Source organism: Salvelinus namaycush, chromosome 27 (genome assembly GCF_016432855.1).
Source record: "Salvelinus namaycush isolate Seneca chromosome 27, SaNama_1.0, whole genome shotgun sequence".
NCBI lineage: Eukaryota > Metazoa > Chordata > Actinopteri > Salmoniformes > Salmonidae > Salvelinus > Salvelinus namaycush.
The window spans coordinates 797,683-813,516 of NC_052333.1; the positions used below are offsets into that span (position 1 = coordinate 797,683).

Genomic DNA, 15,834 nt, shown 5'->3' on the forward strand with positions numbered 1-15,834 from the left:
AAATACCTGGTAGGTTGACTGATAAACTGAACCAGGTTGTAGGCACTGGTTACAGTTTGAAGCTTTTTCTTGAGTGGGCAGCTTGATAAAAGCCAGTCAATTTTGAAATCATCCAGAAAATATACCTCTCTGTTGATATCTCATACATTAACAAGCATTTCACACATATTATCCAGATACTGACTGTTATCACTTGGTGGTCTATAGCAGCTTCCCACCAGAATGGGCTTTAGGTGAGGCAGATGAACCTGTAGCCATATTACTTCAACAGTATTTAACATGAGATCCTCTCTAATCTTTACAGGAATATGACTCTGAATATAAAACGGCAACACCTCCACCTTTGGCATTTCTGTCTTTTCTGTAAATGTTATAAAATTGTATTGCTACCACTTTATCAGAAAAGTTATCATCTAAATGAGTTTCAGAATATAAATGTCATCTGTTATTAGTAAATTATTGATGTCATTAACCTTGATTCTTAAGCTACATATGTTAACGTTGGCTATTTTGGGCACTTTTCTGGGATGCTTACTTGTTTTCATTGTTTTACTGGGAAGTGAAACAGAAGTAGATGTGCTCATGCTATTTATGTTAGTGCAGGCTGAGCTGCACACAGTGGACTTCCTCCTAGGACACACCGCCTCAGTGCTAACAGTATAACTCTGGTTCATAGGCACATGATTACTGCATACAATAGCTGTAGAATCAGCAGAGGCAGTCAGGGGGGAAATAAATTGGGTGACTTACATTGTGTCTCCCAGCGCCCCCTGGGATAATGTACATGTGCTGAAGCATTATGACAACTCAGTGGTAGAGATGAACTGAGCTGGGCTTGGGTCACTGATAAGTCAGCATCATAATGGTAGAGATTAACTGAGCTGGGCTTGGGTCACTGATAAGTCAGCATCATAATGGTAGAGATTAACTGAGCTGGGCTTGGGTCACTGATAAGTCAGCATCATAATGGTAGAGATTAACTGAGCTGGGCTTGGGTCATTGATAAGTCATTGTCTCAATGCAGCCTTATAATGCTGTGAAAGGATCCAGGATCCCAAATTATTTGGGTGGATCCTATCCTCCTTATAAAACGACCTTTGTTTCCAGAAGGTATCGAAATGGTCAATAAAGTTACTCCCATTAAGCTGCAATAGTCACGTAGCCAGTTGTGAAGAGAAAGAATCCTGCTAAAGTGTTCAATGCCACAAGGCCTCGATTCAGAGAGGGCACAGGGCCAGATATGATCAGAGAGGTCACAGGGCCAGATATGATCAGAGAGGTCACAGGGCCAGATATGATCAGAGAGGGCACAGGACCAGATATGATCAGAGAGGGCACAGGACCAGATATGATCAGAGAGGGCACAGGGCCAGATATGATCAGAGAGGGCACAGGGCCATATATGATCAGAGAGGGCACAGGGCCAGATATGATGGGTCTTTTATTAGTGTCTAGCAGAGAGTCAATCAGCTCTTTAAAATCCAGTTTCAACTGTTCAGAACTGCCCTTCATAATGTCATTAAAACCCACATAGACTAGGATAGAATCAATGTCCATGTTCTGGCCTAGCACATTCGGGAGCAGATTAGTAATGTCATTTAGTCGAGCTCCGGGTTACGACATTGCAGGGTCAAGCAATACAGGGACTAACTGTCAGTAGTAGGTCAAAGATTGTCAGGAATGATCAAGATGTTAACATTTGCTTATTCACTTTCCTCAGTAAAAATAATTTAACTCTTCACTCACATTATCCCTCTTCATTCCTCTCAAAGGTACACTGACATTTATATCTTAACATATCTCTGTTGATGTCATCTGTCGCTCTGAAGGGACATTGTATCTTAACATATCTCTGTTGATGTCATATTTACCATGTAAAGTGTTTTTTTTTTATATGACCCTTCGTTCAGTTTGTCCTCTTTCTCTCACCATACCTGATGCAGGGTTTTGGGGATCCCTCGGGAGAGTACTGGGCAGGAAATGACCTCATCCACCTGCTGACCAGCTCCCAAGAGTACAGTCTCCAGGTGCAGCTGAAGGATGCTGAGGGGAACGAAGCTTACTCCCACTACAGTCACTTCTATATAGACGCAGAGAACAAAAACTACAGGTACCAGCATGCAATACACCCTTCCACAGTGGCGGCCAAGAGCTAGAAGGCAAATCAAATCACATTTTATTTGTCACATGCTTTGTAAACAACAGGTGTAGACTACTAGTGAAATGCTTACTCCTAACGATGCAGAGAGAAACACAAAGGAATAAATACACAATGAGTAACGATAACTTGGCTATATACACAGGGTGCCAATTCTGAGTCAATGGGCAGGGGTACGAGGTAATTGAGGTAGATACTGTATGTACATGTACTGTAGGTAGGGGTAAAGGATAGATAATAGACAGTAACAGCAGTATACTGTAGGTAGGGGTAAAGGATAGATAATAGACAGTAACAGCAGTATACTGTAGGTAGGGGTAAAGGATAGATAATAGACAGTAACAGCAGTATACTGTAGGTAGGGGTAAAGGATAGATAATAGACAGTAACAGCAGTATACTGTAGGTAGGGGTAAAGGATAGATAATAGACAGTAACAGCAGTATACTGTAGGTAGGGGTAAAGGATAGATAATAGACAGTAACAGCAGTATACTGTAGGTAGGGGTAAAGGATAGATAATAGACAGTAACAGCAGTATACTGTAGGTAGGGGTAAAGGATAGATAATAGACAGTAACAGCAGTATACTGTAGGTAGGGGTAAAGGATAGATAATAGACAGTAACAGCAGTATACTGTAGGTAGGGGTAAAGGATAGATAATAGACAGTAACAGCAGTATACTGTAGGTAGGGGTAAAGGGACTAGACAACAGGATAGATAATAGACAGTAACAGCAGTATACTGTAGGTAGGGGTAAAGGATAGATAATAGACAGTAACAGCAGTATACTGTAGGTAGGGGTAAAGGATAGATAATAGACAGTAACAGCAGTATACTGTAGGTAGGGGTAAAGGATAGATAATAGACAGTAACAGCAGTATACTGTAGGTAGGGGTAAAGGATAGATAATAGACAGTAACAGCAGTATACTGTAGGTAGGGGTAAAGGATAGATAATAGACAGTAACAGCAGTATACTGTAGGTAGGGGTAAAGGATAGATAATAGACAGTAACAGCAGTATACTGTAGGTAGGGGTAAAGGATAGATAATAGACAGTAACAGCAGTATACTGTAGGTAGGGGTAAAGGATAGATAATAGACAGTAACAGCAGTATACTGTAGGTAGGGGTAAAGGATAGATAATAGACAGTAACAGCGTATGTGATGAGTTAAAATAATTAGGGCAAAAAGGGTCACTGCAGATAGTCTAGGTAGCTATTTGGTTAACTATTTAACTAGCAATTTACAAGTCTTATGGCTTGGGGGTAAAATCTTTTCAGGGTCCTTTTCTAGTGGTCCTGGATGGCAGGGAGCTAGGCCCTAGTGATGTACTGTGTCGTACGCACTACCCTCTGTAGCACCTTGCGGTTGGAATAAGGGTTCATAGGGAACGAAGTCCATATTTAAATAAAAAAAGAAAAGATTTTCTCTTACATGTTAATCGTAGTTAAAATCATGTTAAACAGCCACTTCCAGTAAGTGAGATTTTATCTGATCATGTTATTAAAATGTATCTGATGGGTTTGACTTTGAATTACCTTCCGTGTTCCATTCCTTCTGGAATGTGAGTCTCTTAGAGCCGTGTCACAATCAGATTAGAATCAGAAACTAAACGGAAGTGATTCTGGGGAGTTTTAGTAAAGAGTTTTGTTTCTGAAAGGCATAATTGCGTGGGAATTCTTCCCTTTCAGACTTCCTTAAGCCTGCGATGTAAATCCCTCCACTCTGTCAAATCATCCACCATTATTCACACGTTAACTTTGCTTTTCTTTATCGCCGGGTAGAAAGAAAGGAAGAGTAGATCGTGTGGTCTGTCTTGAAGAACATCATCAGTGATGAGCTGTAGCAGTGGGCAAGCTGCCGCTTTTCTGTCTCCATCTCTCTTTCCATCGCTGCAGCTACCGCTGCCCCTGAGGCATCCCCTTCCAGCTGAGGAAAACAGGAACACAATCTGCATCCCAAATGGCAACCTATTCCCTACAGCGTGCACTATCTTTGACCAGGGACTATAGTGCACTATCATTGACCAGGGACCATAGTGCACTATCTTTGACCAGGGACCATAGTGCACTATGTAGGGAATAGAGTGCCATTTGATATGAAACCAACCAGTCAGCAGCAGCACGTGGCCGTGCCTGGCAGGTCAAACAAATATCCACTCCCAGGTGGTCCTCTGTCCACTACTAAAGCCCTGATGTGGTATCTCTCTCTCCACTACTAAAGCCCTGATGTGGTATCTCTCTCTCCACTACTAAAGCCCTGATGTGGTATCTCTCTCTTCACTCCTAAAGCCCTGATGTGGTATCTCTCTCTTCACTCCTAAAGCCCTGATGTGGTATCTCTCTCTCCACTACTAAAGCCCTGATGTGCTCTCTCTCTCTCCACTACTAAAGCCCTGATGTGGTATCTCTCTCTCCACTACTAAAGCTCTGTGATTGTATCTCTCTCTCCACTACTAAAGCCCTGATGTGGTATCTCTCTCTCCACTACTAAAGCCCTGTGGTGCTATCTCTCTCTCCACTACTAAAGCCCTGATGTGGTATTTATCTCTCCACTACTAAAGCCCTGATGTGGTATCTCTCTCTTCACTCCTAAAGCCCTGATGTGGTATCTCTCTCTCCACTACTAAAGCCCTGATGTGGTATTTATCTCTCCACTACTAAAGCCCTGATGTGGTATCTCTCTTTCCACTACTAAAGCGCTGATGTGGTCTCTCTCTCTACACTACTAAAGCAATGTGGTTGTATCTCTCTCTCCACTACGAAAGCCCTGATGTGGTATTTATCTCTCCACTACTAAAGCCCTGATGTGGTATCTATCTCTACACTACTAAAGCCCTATGGTGGTATCTATCTCTCCACTACTAAAGCCCTGTGGTGGTATCTCTCTCTCCACTACTAAAGCCCTGATGTGGTATCTCTCTCTCCACTACTAAAGCCCTGATGTGGTATCTCTCTCTCCACTACTAAAGCCCTGATGTGGTATCTCTCTCTTCACTCCTAAAGCCCTGATGTGGTATCTCTCTCTCCACTACTAAAGCGCTGATGTGGTATCTCTCTCTCCACTACTAAAGCCCTGATGTGGTAACTCTCTCTCCACATCTAAAGCCCTGATGTTTAATCTCTCTCTTCACTCCTAAAGCCCTGATGTGGTATATCTCTCTCCACTACTAAAGCCCTGATGTGGTATCTCTCTCTCCACTACTAAAGCCATGTGGTCGTATCTCTCTCTCCACTACTAAAGCCCTGATGTGGTATATCTCTCTCCACTACTAAAGCCCTGATGTGGTATCTCTCTATCCAATACTAAAGCCCTGATGTGGTATCTCTCTCTCCACTACTAAAGCCCTGATGTGGTCTCTCTCTCTCCACTACTAAAGCCCTGTGGCTGTATCTCTCTCTCCACTACTAAAGCCCTGATGTGGTATATCTCTCTCCACTACTAAAGCCCTGATGTGGTATATCTCTCTCCACTACTAAAGCCCTATGGTGGTATCTCTCTCTCCACTACTAAAGCCCTGTGGTGGTATCTCTCTCTCCACTACTAAAGCCCTGATGTGGTATCTCTCTCTCCACTACTAAAGCCATGTGGTCGTATCTCTCTCTCCACTACTAAAGCCCTGATGTGGTATATCTCTCTCCACTACTAAAGCCCTGATGTGGTATCTCTCTATCCAATACTAAAGCCCTGATGTGGTATCTCTCTCTCCACTACTAAAGCCCTGATGTGGTCTCTCTCTCTCCACTACTAAAGCCCTGTGGCTGTATCTCTCTCTCCACTACTAAAGCCCTGATGTGGTATATCTCTCTCCACTACTAAAGCCCTGATGTGGTATATCTCTCTCCACTACTAAAGCCCTATGGTGGTATCTCTCTCTCCACTACTAAAGCCCTGTGGTGGTATCTCTCTCTCCACTACTAAAGCCCTGATGTGGTATCTCTCTCTCCACTACTAAAGCCATGTGGTGGTATCTCTCTCTCCACTACTAAAGCCCTGATGTGGTATCTCTCTCTCCACTACTAAAGCCCTGATGTGGTATCTCTCTCTCCACTACTAAAGCCCTGTGGTTGTATCTCTCTCTCCACTACTAAAGCCCTGTGGTGGTATCTCTCTCTCCACTACTAAAGCCCTGTGGTGGCATCTCTCTCTCCACTACTAAAGCCCTGTGGTGGTATCTCTCTCTCCACTACTAAAGCCCTGTGGTGGTATCTCTCTCTCCACTACTAAAGCCCTGTGGTGGTATCTCTCTCTCCACTACTAAAGCCCTGTGGTGGTATCTCTCTCTCCACTACTAAAGCCCTATAATTGCTTTCTTCCTCTCTCCACTACTAAAGCCCAACCTGAGATAACTAACGGATTGTTTCAACTCAGAAGTGCCTCAAAACAGAGGAATGTGATTGACGTGCAGATCCATTAACAGTTGAGTCTCAGTGTAGATGAAGTGGACTTTGATGAAGTGTTTGAAAAAGGCCGGATGTGTTTGACAAGGTACATTTTTTTGTGGTGAAACGAAATGCTCGTTAGTGTAGAAGTTTGTATAGCACCGGAAGTAATTAAGTTAACTTTACATTTAGTTCCAGGATCATCCTTAAATAACCTAAAATCCTAACTTTACCCATTAAGCCGGTGCAAAATGGATCTGTTTCTAGGAGCTATATTCATCCTACTCTGAATGGTGCTAGTGTTGGTGAGCTGTCAGCTCTTTTGCCAACTACTGCTGAGCAGCACTCCGTCTCACCTCGCTGATTATGTGCTAGGTTCATTATCATGCTGTGAACATCTGGTCCTCCTCCTCAGGGTTGGGTTTACGTAGGGATCACCCCAGCCAGAGGCCTGTTGTGCTAGGCTTCTACCCAGCCGATGCAGGCCGCACTCGGCCAAGGCATCTCCTTCTTGAGCGTTCTCTGGCCAATGTAACCTCTTCTCCATACAACGCAACCCTTATCCAGCCTTTTTTTAGGCCAATGCAACCCCTTCTCTGGAGCAGTCGGGTCACCCAATTACTTTGCGATTTCTTCCATCCATCCAACCAACCAAGGAAGGCATCCAACTCTTTCCCTTGTGTTCCTAGGCCAAGGAAGCATCTTCTCCAGGGCCAAACACCTCCATAGCAAGCCCCTTCTCCCATCTGTCCCTGTAGCTAAGGCAGTTTCATATCCATAGCCAGCCCCTTCTCCCATCTGTCCCTGTAGCTAAGGCAGTTTCATATCCACAGCCAGCCCCCTCTCCCATCTGTCCCTGTAGCTAAGGCAGTGTCATATCCACAGCCAGCCCCCTCTCCCATCTGTCCCTGTAGCTAAGGCAGTCTCATATCCATAGCCAGCCCCCTCTCCCATCTGTCCCTGTAGCTGAGGCAGTCTCATATCCATAGCCAGCCCCCTCTCCCATCTGTCCCTGTAGCTAAGGCAGTCTCATATCCATAGCCAGCCCCCTCTCCCATCTGTCCCTGTAGCTAAGGCAGTCTCATATCCATAGCCAGCCCCCTCTCCCATCTGTCCCTGTAGCTAAGGCAGTGTCATATCCATAGCCAGCCCCCTCTCCCATCTGTCCCTGTAGCTAAGGCAGTGTCATATCCACAGCCAGCCCCCTCTCCCATCTGTCCCTGTAGCTAAGGCAGTGTCATATCCATAGCCAGCCCCCTCTCCCATCTGTCCCTGTAGCTATGGCAGTCTCATATCCACAGCCAGCCCCCTCTCCCATCTGTCCCTGTAGCTAAGGCAGTGTCATATCCACAGCCAGCCCCCTCTCCCATCTGTCCCTGTAGCTAAGGCAGTCTCATATCCATAGCCAGCCCCCTCTCCCATCTGTCCCTGTAGCTGAGGCAGTCTCATATCCACAGCCAGCCCCCTCTCCCATCTGTCCCTGTAGCTAAGGCAGTCTCATATCCATAGTCATTCTCTCTAGGACTTCCTTATATCCAAAGAAATCAATTTTGTAGCCAATGTAACTATTAATGATCAATCCCTTTAGCCAGAACAGTCCAAACCCTAAACCCCATCTCTAAATCACTTCCTTAGCTAGCCAATCCAGGTCACCCTCCCATTCTTCCACTGCCCACACTGCCCACACCCAATCCTCTCATAGTCTTTCCCCCGGCCAGAGCTCCCCTTCCTGCCAACATCACCACTTTCTTCAGCAACATCTCCCCCCTGCTAACGCAACCCCTTCTTGAGCTTTCTCTGGTCAACATCCCCCCTGCACCAAAACGCCAACGCCTCAGAAGAGGTAGAAGGAGTCGCGCCCTAATCAGACTCAGGTGGAGTGCATACCATCCACCGCTTCCAACTATATTACCCATTAACTTCTTATGGCTGCAGGGGGCAGTAATGAGTAGCTTGGATGAATAAGGTGCCCAGAGTAAACTGCCCGCTCCTCAGTCCCAGTTGCTAATATATGCATAGTATTAGTAGAGTTGGATAGAAAACACTCTGAAGTTCCTAAAACTGTTTGAATGATGTCTGTGAGTATATCAGAACTCATATGGCAGGCAAAAACCTGAGAAAAAATCTAACCAGGAAGTGGGAAATCTGAGGTTTGTAGTTTTTCAAGTCATTGCCTATCGAATCTATGTCTATGGGGTCATATTCCACTAGATGTCAACAGTCTTTAGAACCTTGTTTGATGCTTCTACTGTGGAGGGGGGAATGGGAGCTGTTTGAGTCAGAGGTCTGCCAGAGTGGCATGAGCCAGTCACTTGTGTTCACGTGAGAGTTAGACCTGCGTTCCATCGCATTTCTGAAGACAAAGGAATTCTCCGGTTGGAACATTATTGAAGATTTATGAAAAAAACATCCTAAAGATTGATTCTATACTTAGTTTGACATGTTTCTACGAACTGTATTATGACTTTTCATCTGAACTTTCGCCTGGACCTGCCCGCGCGTCGTGAGTTTGGATTGTGTACTAAACGCGCAAACAAAAAGGAGGTATTTGGACATAAATGATGGACGAACAAATCAAACATTTATTGTGGAACTGGGTGTCATGTTCGTCATAATGAGGAGACCAAGGCGCAGCGTGGTAAGCGAACATAACTCTTTAATAAAAGAGAGAACACTGAACAGAACTAAGCAAAACAACAAAACGAACCGTGAAGCAATATGGCTAGTGCAGAACAGGCAACTAAACATAGAATAACAACCCACAAACTACCCAAGGAATATGGCTACCTAAATATGGTCCCCAATCAGAGACAACGATAAACAGCTGCCTCTGATTGAGAACAAATCTAGGCAACCATAGACATATAAACACCTAGACATACAAAAAACCCTTAGACATACAAAACACCTAAACAATACAAAAACTAAACAAACCACCCCTTGTCACACCCTGACCTAACCAAATAATAAAGAAAACAAAGATAACTAAGTTCAGGGCGTGACACTGGGATTCCCGGGAGTGCATTCTGATGAAGATCATCAAAGGTAAGTGAATATTTATAATGTTATTTCTGACTAATGTTGACGGCACAACATGGCGGATATTTCTTCTGGCTGGTTTGGGCTCTGAGCGCCGTACTCAGATTATATTTCCGTAAAGTTTTTTGGAAATCTGACACAGCGGTTGCATTAAGGAGAAGTGTATCTAAAGTTCCATGCATAACAGTTGAATTTCCATCAACATTTATAATGAGTATTTCTGTGAATTCATGTGGCCCTCTGCAAAATCATAGCATGTTTTTGAAATACTGAACATAACACACCAATGTAAAATGAGATGTTTGGATATAAATATGCACTTTATCGAACAAAACAAACATGTATTGTGTAACATGAAGTCCTATGAGTGTCATCTGATGAAGATCATCAAAGGTTAGTGATTAATTTTATCTCTATTTATGCATTTTGTGACTCCTCTCTTTGGCGGGAAAAATGGCTGTGACTTGGTGGTGACCTAACATAATCGTTTGTGGAGCTGTCGCTGTAAAGCATTTTGGAAATCAGATACTGTGGCTGGATTAACGAGAATTCTATCTTTAAAATGGTGCCTAATACTTGTATGTTTGAGAAATTTGATTTATGAGATTTTTGTTGATTGGTATTTGGCGCCCTACAATTTCATTGGCTGTTGGCGAGACAGGTTAAAGCAGTATCCAAATCATGTAGTGATCACAATCTAGTAGCCATATCTAGGAACACCAAAGTTCCAAAGGCTGGGTCTAATATAGTGTATAAGAGGTCATACATTAAGTTTTGTAGTGATTCATATGTTGATGATGTAAAGAATATTTGCTTTTGTGAGTTGTGTAATGAGGAGCAAACAGACGCTGCACTTGTGAAATTGCTTATCCCAGTTACTAATAAGCATGGACCCATTAAGAAAATAACTTAAAACTGTTGAATCCCCTTGGATTGATGAGGAATTGAAAAATTGTTTGGTTAAGAGGGATGAGGCAAAAGGTATGCCAAATAATTCTGGCAGACCAATCAGTTAGCAAACGTACTGCAAATCAATAAGAATGATAGTAAAAAGCTTTAGAGCACCAAAAAGGTGAACTTGACGCCATCATTTATTTATCTTCATCACAAAACACTCTGATATTACCAAATATTGATTTGTTTCATTGGTAAGATAGGGATGTCAGCATGCCAGCAACACATGCTGATACTACACATCCAAGTATAACTGACCAAATTAAGAAAGACAAGCGTTGTAATTTAGAATTCTGTAAAGTCAGTGTGAAAGAGGTGACAAACATATTGTTGTCTGTCAACAATGACAAGCCACCGGGGTCTGACAACTTGGATGGAAAATTACTGAGGATGATAACCAACATTATTGACACTCCTATTTGCCATATAAAAAAAATGTGTTTGACCAAATACAATGAATTAACAACCTGTTTTCAGTACTCTTATAGGGAAAGGTTTTCAACATGTTTGGCACTTACAGAAATGTCTGATGATTGTGAGAGACATTGAGAGAAATTGATAATAAAAAGATTGTGGGAGCTGTTTTGTTTGACCGTATCGATCATAATCTGCTAATGGAAAAACGTATGTGTTATGGCTTTACACCCCCTGCTATAATGTGGATAAAGAGTTACCTGTCTAACAGACCACAGAGGGTGTTCCTTCATGGAAGCCTCGCCAACATAATCCAGGTAGAATCAGGAATTCCCCAGGGTAGCTGTCTAGGCTCCTTAATTAAATAAAAAATCTTTACTAATGACATGCCACAGTCTCTGAGTAAAGCCAGAGTGTCTGTGTATGAGGACGACTACTTGTCAGCTACTACAGCTACTGAAATGACAACACTTAACAAAGAGCTGCAGTCAGTTTCAGAATGAGTGGAAATAAATTAGTCCTGAATATAAAAACATATATACAATTTGGGACTAATCATTCACTAAATCCTAAACTTCATCTAAATATTGTAATAAATAAAGTGGAAATTGAGCAAGTTGAGGTGACTAAACTGCTTGGAGTAATCCTGGATTGTAAACTGTCATGGTCAAAACATATTGATGCAACAGTAGCTAAGATGGGGAGAAGTCTGTCCATAATAAACCGATGCTCTGCAATATCAACAATGCAGGTCCTACAGGCCCTAGTTTTGTCGCACCTTACCTACTGTACAGTCGTGTGGTCAGGTGTCACAAAGAGGGATTTAGGAAAATTACAATAGGCTTAGAGCAGAGCAGCACAGCTGGACCTTAAACGTACAAGGAAAACTAACATTAATAATACGCATGTCAATCTCTCCAGGCTCAAAGTGGAGTAGAGATTGACTTCATCACTACTTGAGTTTGTGAGAAGTATTGACTTGTTGAAAGCACCAAGCTGTCTGTTTAAACTACTAGCACTAAGCTCAGACACACATACATACCCCACAAGACATGCCACCAGAGGTCTGTTTAAACTACTAGCACTAAGCTCAGACACACATACATACCCCACAAGACATGCCACCAGAGGTCTGTTTAAACTACTAGCACTAAGCTCAGACACACATACATACCCCACAAGACACCAGAGGTCTGTTTAAACTACTAGCACTAAGCTCAGACACACATACATACCCCACAAGACATGCCACCAGAGGTCTGTTTAAACTACTAACACACAGCTCAGACACCCATACATACCCCACAAGACATGCCACCAGAGGTCTGTTTAAACTACTAGCACTAAGCTCAGACACACATACATACCCCACAAGACATGCCACCAGAGGTCTGTTTAAACTACTAGCACTAAGCTCAGACACACATACATACCCCACAAGACATGCCACCAGAGGTCTCTTCCCACTCCCCAAGTCCAGAACAGAATATGGGAGGCACACAGTACTACATAGATCCATGAATACATTGAACTCCACATCAAGTAACTCATTAGCGCAGTAATATCCTCCCACTGCCAGTCTCCATGGCCAGCATTTCAGAAGTATGGTTGTTAAATACAGTGTATTTGTGTTGATTGTTCTGGTCCGTTCTCCCAGTCTCCATGCCCAGGGATTCAGTGGTAGTGCTGGCCGCACCAGTAGTCTGACCCACCCTGGGACCCAGTTCAGCACCAAGGACCGAGACAACGACCGCTGCTCCTGCAAGTGCGCCCAGATGGCTTCTGGAGGTACAGGCTCTGAGGCCCTCTTCTTCTTTCATTTAACCCGCTGTTTTACGCTAGTCAAGAACGTACCAGATAAAGCATGTCATGACAGGCCTGATAGAAACATAAATTTTTTGTCGGTAAACAATCCAAATGTCAACGAAACTAAAGGAGCTTGACAAGGTGTTGATATTTTTCTTTGTTGGTAAAATTAATTAAGCGAGAAATGTTGGTGGAAACGCTTTTATGTGGAAATATTGATATAATGGAAGTCAACTTGGAATCACGTAATGACGTGTGGTCCTCCAACTCAGGAAAACCATGCAGTTTGTTAGGCTACAGATTAAATAAATGATGATGAACATAACTGCTGTTGAAAGAGCCTGGTGATGATCTTAATGCTGCTTTATAATAAATATCCTCTTATTCTGGTGACATGATGATCGATGCAGCGTAGTAGATACCTCTCCCCTCTCCTCTAGGTTGGTGGTTTGAGGCGTGTGGTCCCTCTGCTCTCTCTCTCTCTTCCTGACCCCTGACCTCTCCCCTCTCCTCTAGGTTGGTGGTTTGAGGCGTGTGGTCCCTCTGCTCTCTCTCTCTCTTCCTGACCCCTGACCTCTCCCCTCTCCTCTAGGTTGGTGGTTTGAGGCGTGTGGTCCCTCTGCTCTCTCTCTCTCTTCCTGACCCCTGACCTCTCCCCTCTCCTCTAGGTTGGTGGTTTGAGGCGTGTGGTCCCTCTGCTCTCTCTCTCTCTTCCTGACCCCTGACCTCTCCCCTCTCCTCTAGGTTGGTGGTTTGAGGCGTGTGGTCCCTCTGCTCTCTCTCTCTCTTCCTGACCCCTGACCTCTCCCCTCTCCTCTAGGTTGGTGGTTTGAGGCGTGTGGTCCCTCTGCTCTCTCTCTCTCTTCCTGACCCCTGACCTCTCCCCTCTCCTCTAGGTTGGTGGTTTGAGGCGTGTGGTCCCTCTGCTCTCTCTCTCTCTTCCTGACTCCTGACCTCTCCCCTCTCCTCTAGGTTGGTGGTTTGAGGCGTGTGGTCCCTCTGCTCTCTCTCCCTCTTCCTGACCCCTGACCTCTCCCCTCTCCACTAGGTTGGTGGTTTGAGGCGTGTGGTCCCTCTGCTCTCTCTCTCTCTTCCTGACCCCTGACCTCTCCCCTCTCCACTAGGTTGGTGGTTTGAGGCGTGTGGTCCCTCTGCTCTCTCTCTCTCTTCCTGACTCCTGACCTCTCCCCTCTCCTCTAGGTTGGTGGTTTGAGGCGTGTGGTCCCTCTGCTCTCTCTCCCTCTTCCTGACCCCTGACCTCTCCCCTCTCCACTAGGTTGGTGGTTTGAGGCGTGTGGTCCCTCTGCTCTCTCTCTCTCTTCCTGACCCCTGACCTCTCCCCTCTCCACTAGGTTGGTGGTTTGAGGCGTGTGGTCCCTCTGCTCTCTCTCTCTCTTCCTGACCCCTGACCTCTCCCCTCTCCTCTAGGTTGGTGGTTTGAGGCGTGTGGTCCCTCTGCTCTCTCTCTCTCTCTTCCTGACCCCTGACCTCTCCCCTCTCCACTAGGTTGGTGGTTTGAGGCGTGTGGTCCCTCTGCTCTCTCTCTCTCTTCCTGACCCCTGACCTCTCCCCTCTCCACTAGGTTGGTGGTTTGAGGCGTGTGGTCCCTCCAACCTGAACGGTATCTACTACGCTGGCGTCTCCAACGTGGTCCGCTACAACGGCATCAAGTGGTACTACTGGAAGGGACCGAGCCTCATGACTACCGTGACTACCATGATGGTTCGACCCGCAGGCTTCTGAGGCATAACGCCGGCGATCGCCGATGACGTCAGCGGGAAGCGACTGATGACATCACCCTGACTGACTAAATTACTGACTGATGAGCGATTCTGGAATAATGACGTTTGACAGAAATACGGAATATGATATTTGAGTGGAGATTTTTAGACGTTTTTTTTCTGAAATGTTTTCCGTTTTAGAAATGTTTCCCGCTGAAATGGCGCAGTGGCTTACACCGTAAATGTGTGTTTTATAATGTGATTGTACATATATTGTGGATGCATAATGGTATTGTCACGCCCTGACTTTAGTTATATTTGCTTTCTTTATTATTTGGTTAGGTCAGGGTGTGACAAGGGTGGTTTGTTTAGTTTTGTCTTGTCTAGGTTTTTTGGTCATCTATGGGGATTTGCATTGTCTAGGGGTATGTAGGTTTATGGTGGCCTGAGTGGGTTCCCAATCAGAGACAGCTGTTTCTCGTTGTCTCTGATTGGGGAGCCTATTTAGGTTGCCATGTTCCGTGTTGGTTTGGTGGGTAGTTGTGCATGTTTAGTTGCCTGTGAGCACTACGTTGGCGTCACGTGTCGCTTGGTTGTTTATTGTTTTGTTGGCGACATCGTTAAATAAACAAGTATGTACTTGGTCCTTTAAACGGCCGTGACAGGTATATTATGGCTTACTGCTACTCCCCTTTCACTTTCGTTGTCCAGAAAACTTTAACAGTAATTCTTCCTGACTTTTTCCCTCTATGCCACTCAGAGATGCTTGTAAATCCCTTTTTTAAGGAGAGAATTATCCTCATAAAAGTGCATGATAAATAAACACAGGTGTTTCTACAAGCATATTTACTTTCCCAACTGTATATTTGTGATAAAAGGAGAAGTAAAATCATTATTTTACAGAAAAAAGGGAAAAAAAATACCAATAAAATGTAGTGGTCTTTGGCTCCATCTACTCCAACTACGTCACCGTCTCCAAGGCTTCAACATGGACGTTTGACCAGGGTACTACAGAGGTCAGAACAGACCCCTTCTCTAAGGGTATTACAGTACTCCCCTTCACTCTCTTCTCCTCTGCTCCCCTCCGCTCCTCCCCTCCTCTCTCCTCTTCTTCCCTCCTCTCTCCTCCCCTTTCTCCTCTCCTCTCCTTCCCTCCTGTCTCCTCTCCTTCCCTCCTCTCTCCTCTCCTCCCCTCCAGTCTCCTCTCCTTCCCTCCTCTCTACTCTCCTCCCCTCCAGTCTCCTCTCTCTCCTCTCCTCCCCTCCAGTCTCCTCTCCTTCCCTCCTCTCTCCTCTCCTCCCCTCCTCTCTCCTCTCCTTCCCTCCTCTCTCCTCCCCTCCCCTCCAGTCTCCTCTCCT

At 44.7% G+C, this 15,834-nt stretch overlaps 1 protein-coding gene across 1 annotated transcript in view; it reads left to right on the forward strand.

The window, feature by feature from the left end:
- Positions 1-14,914, forward strand: part of LOC120021988 (angiopoietin-2-like) — a 79,897-nt gene extending 64,983 nt beyond the window's left edge. Inside the window, exons 6-8 of the mRNA XM_038965792.1 lie at positions 1,944-2,110; positions 12,607-12,737; positions 14,338-14,914. Coding sequence (XP_038821720.1) covers positions 1,944-2,110; positions 12,607-12,737; positions 14,338-14,498 — 459 coding nt within the window. The 3' untranslated portion in view covers positions 14,499-14,914. The remainder of the gene's footprint in view (positions 1-1,943; positions 2,111-12,606; positions 12,738-14,337) is intronic.
- The last annotated feature ends 920 nt before the right edge of the window (positions 14,915-15,834 follow it).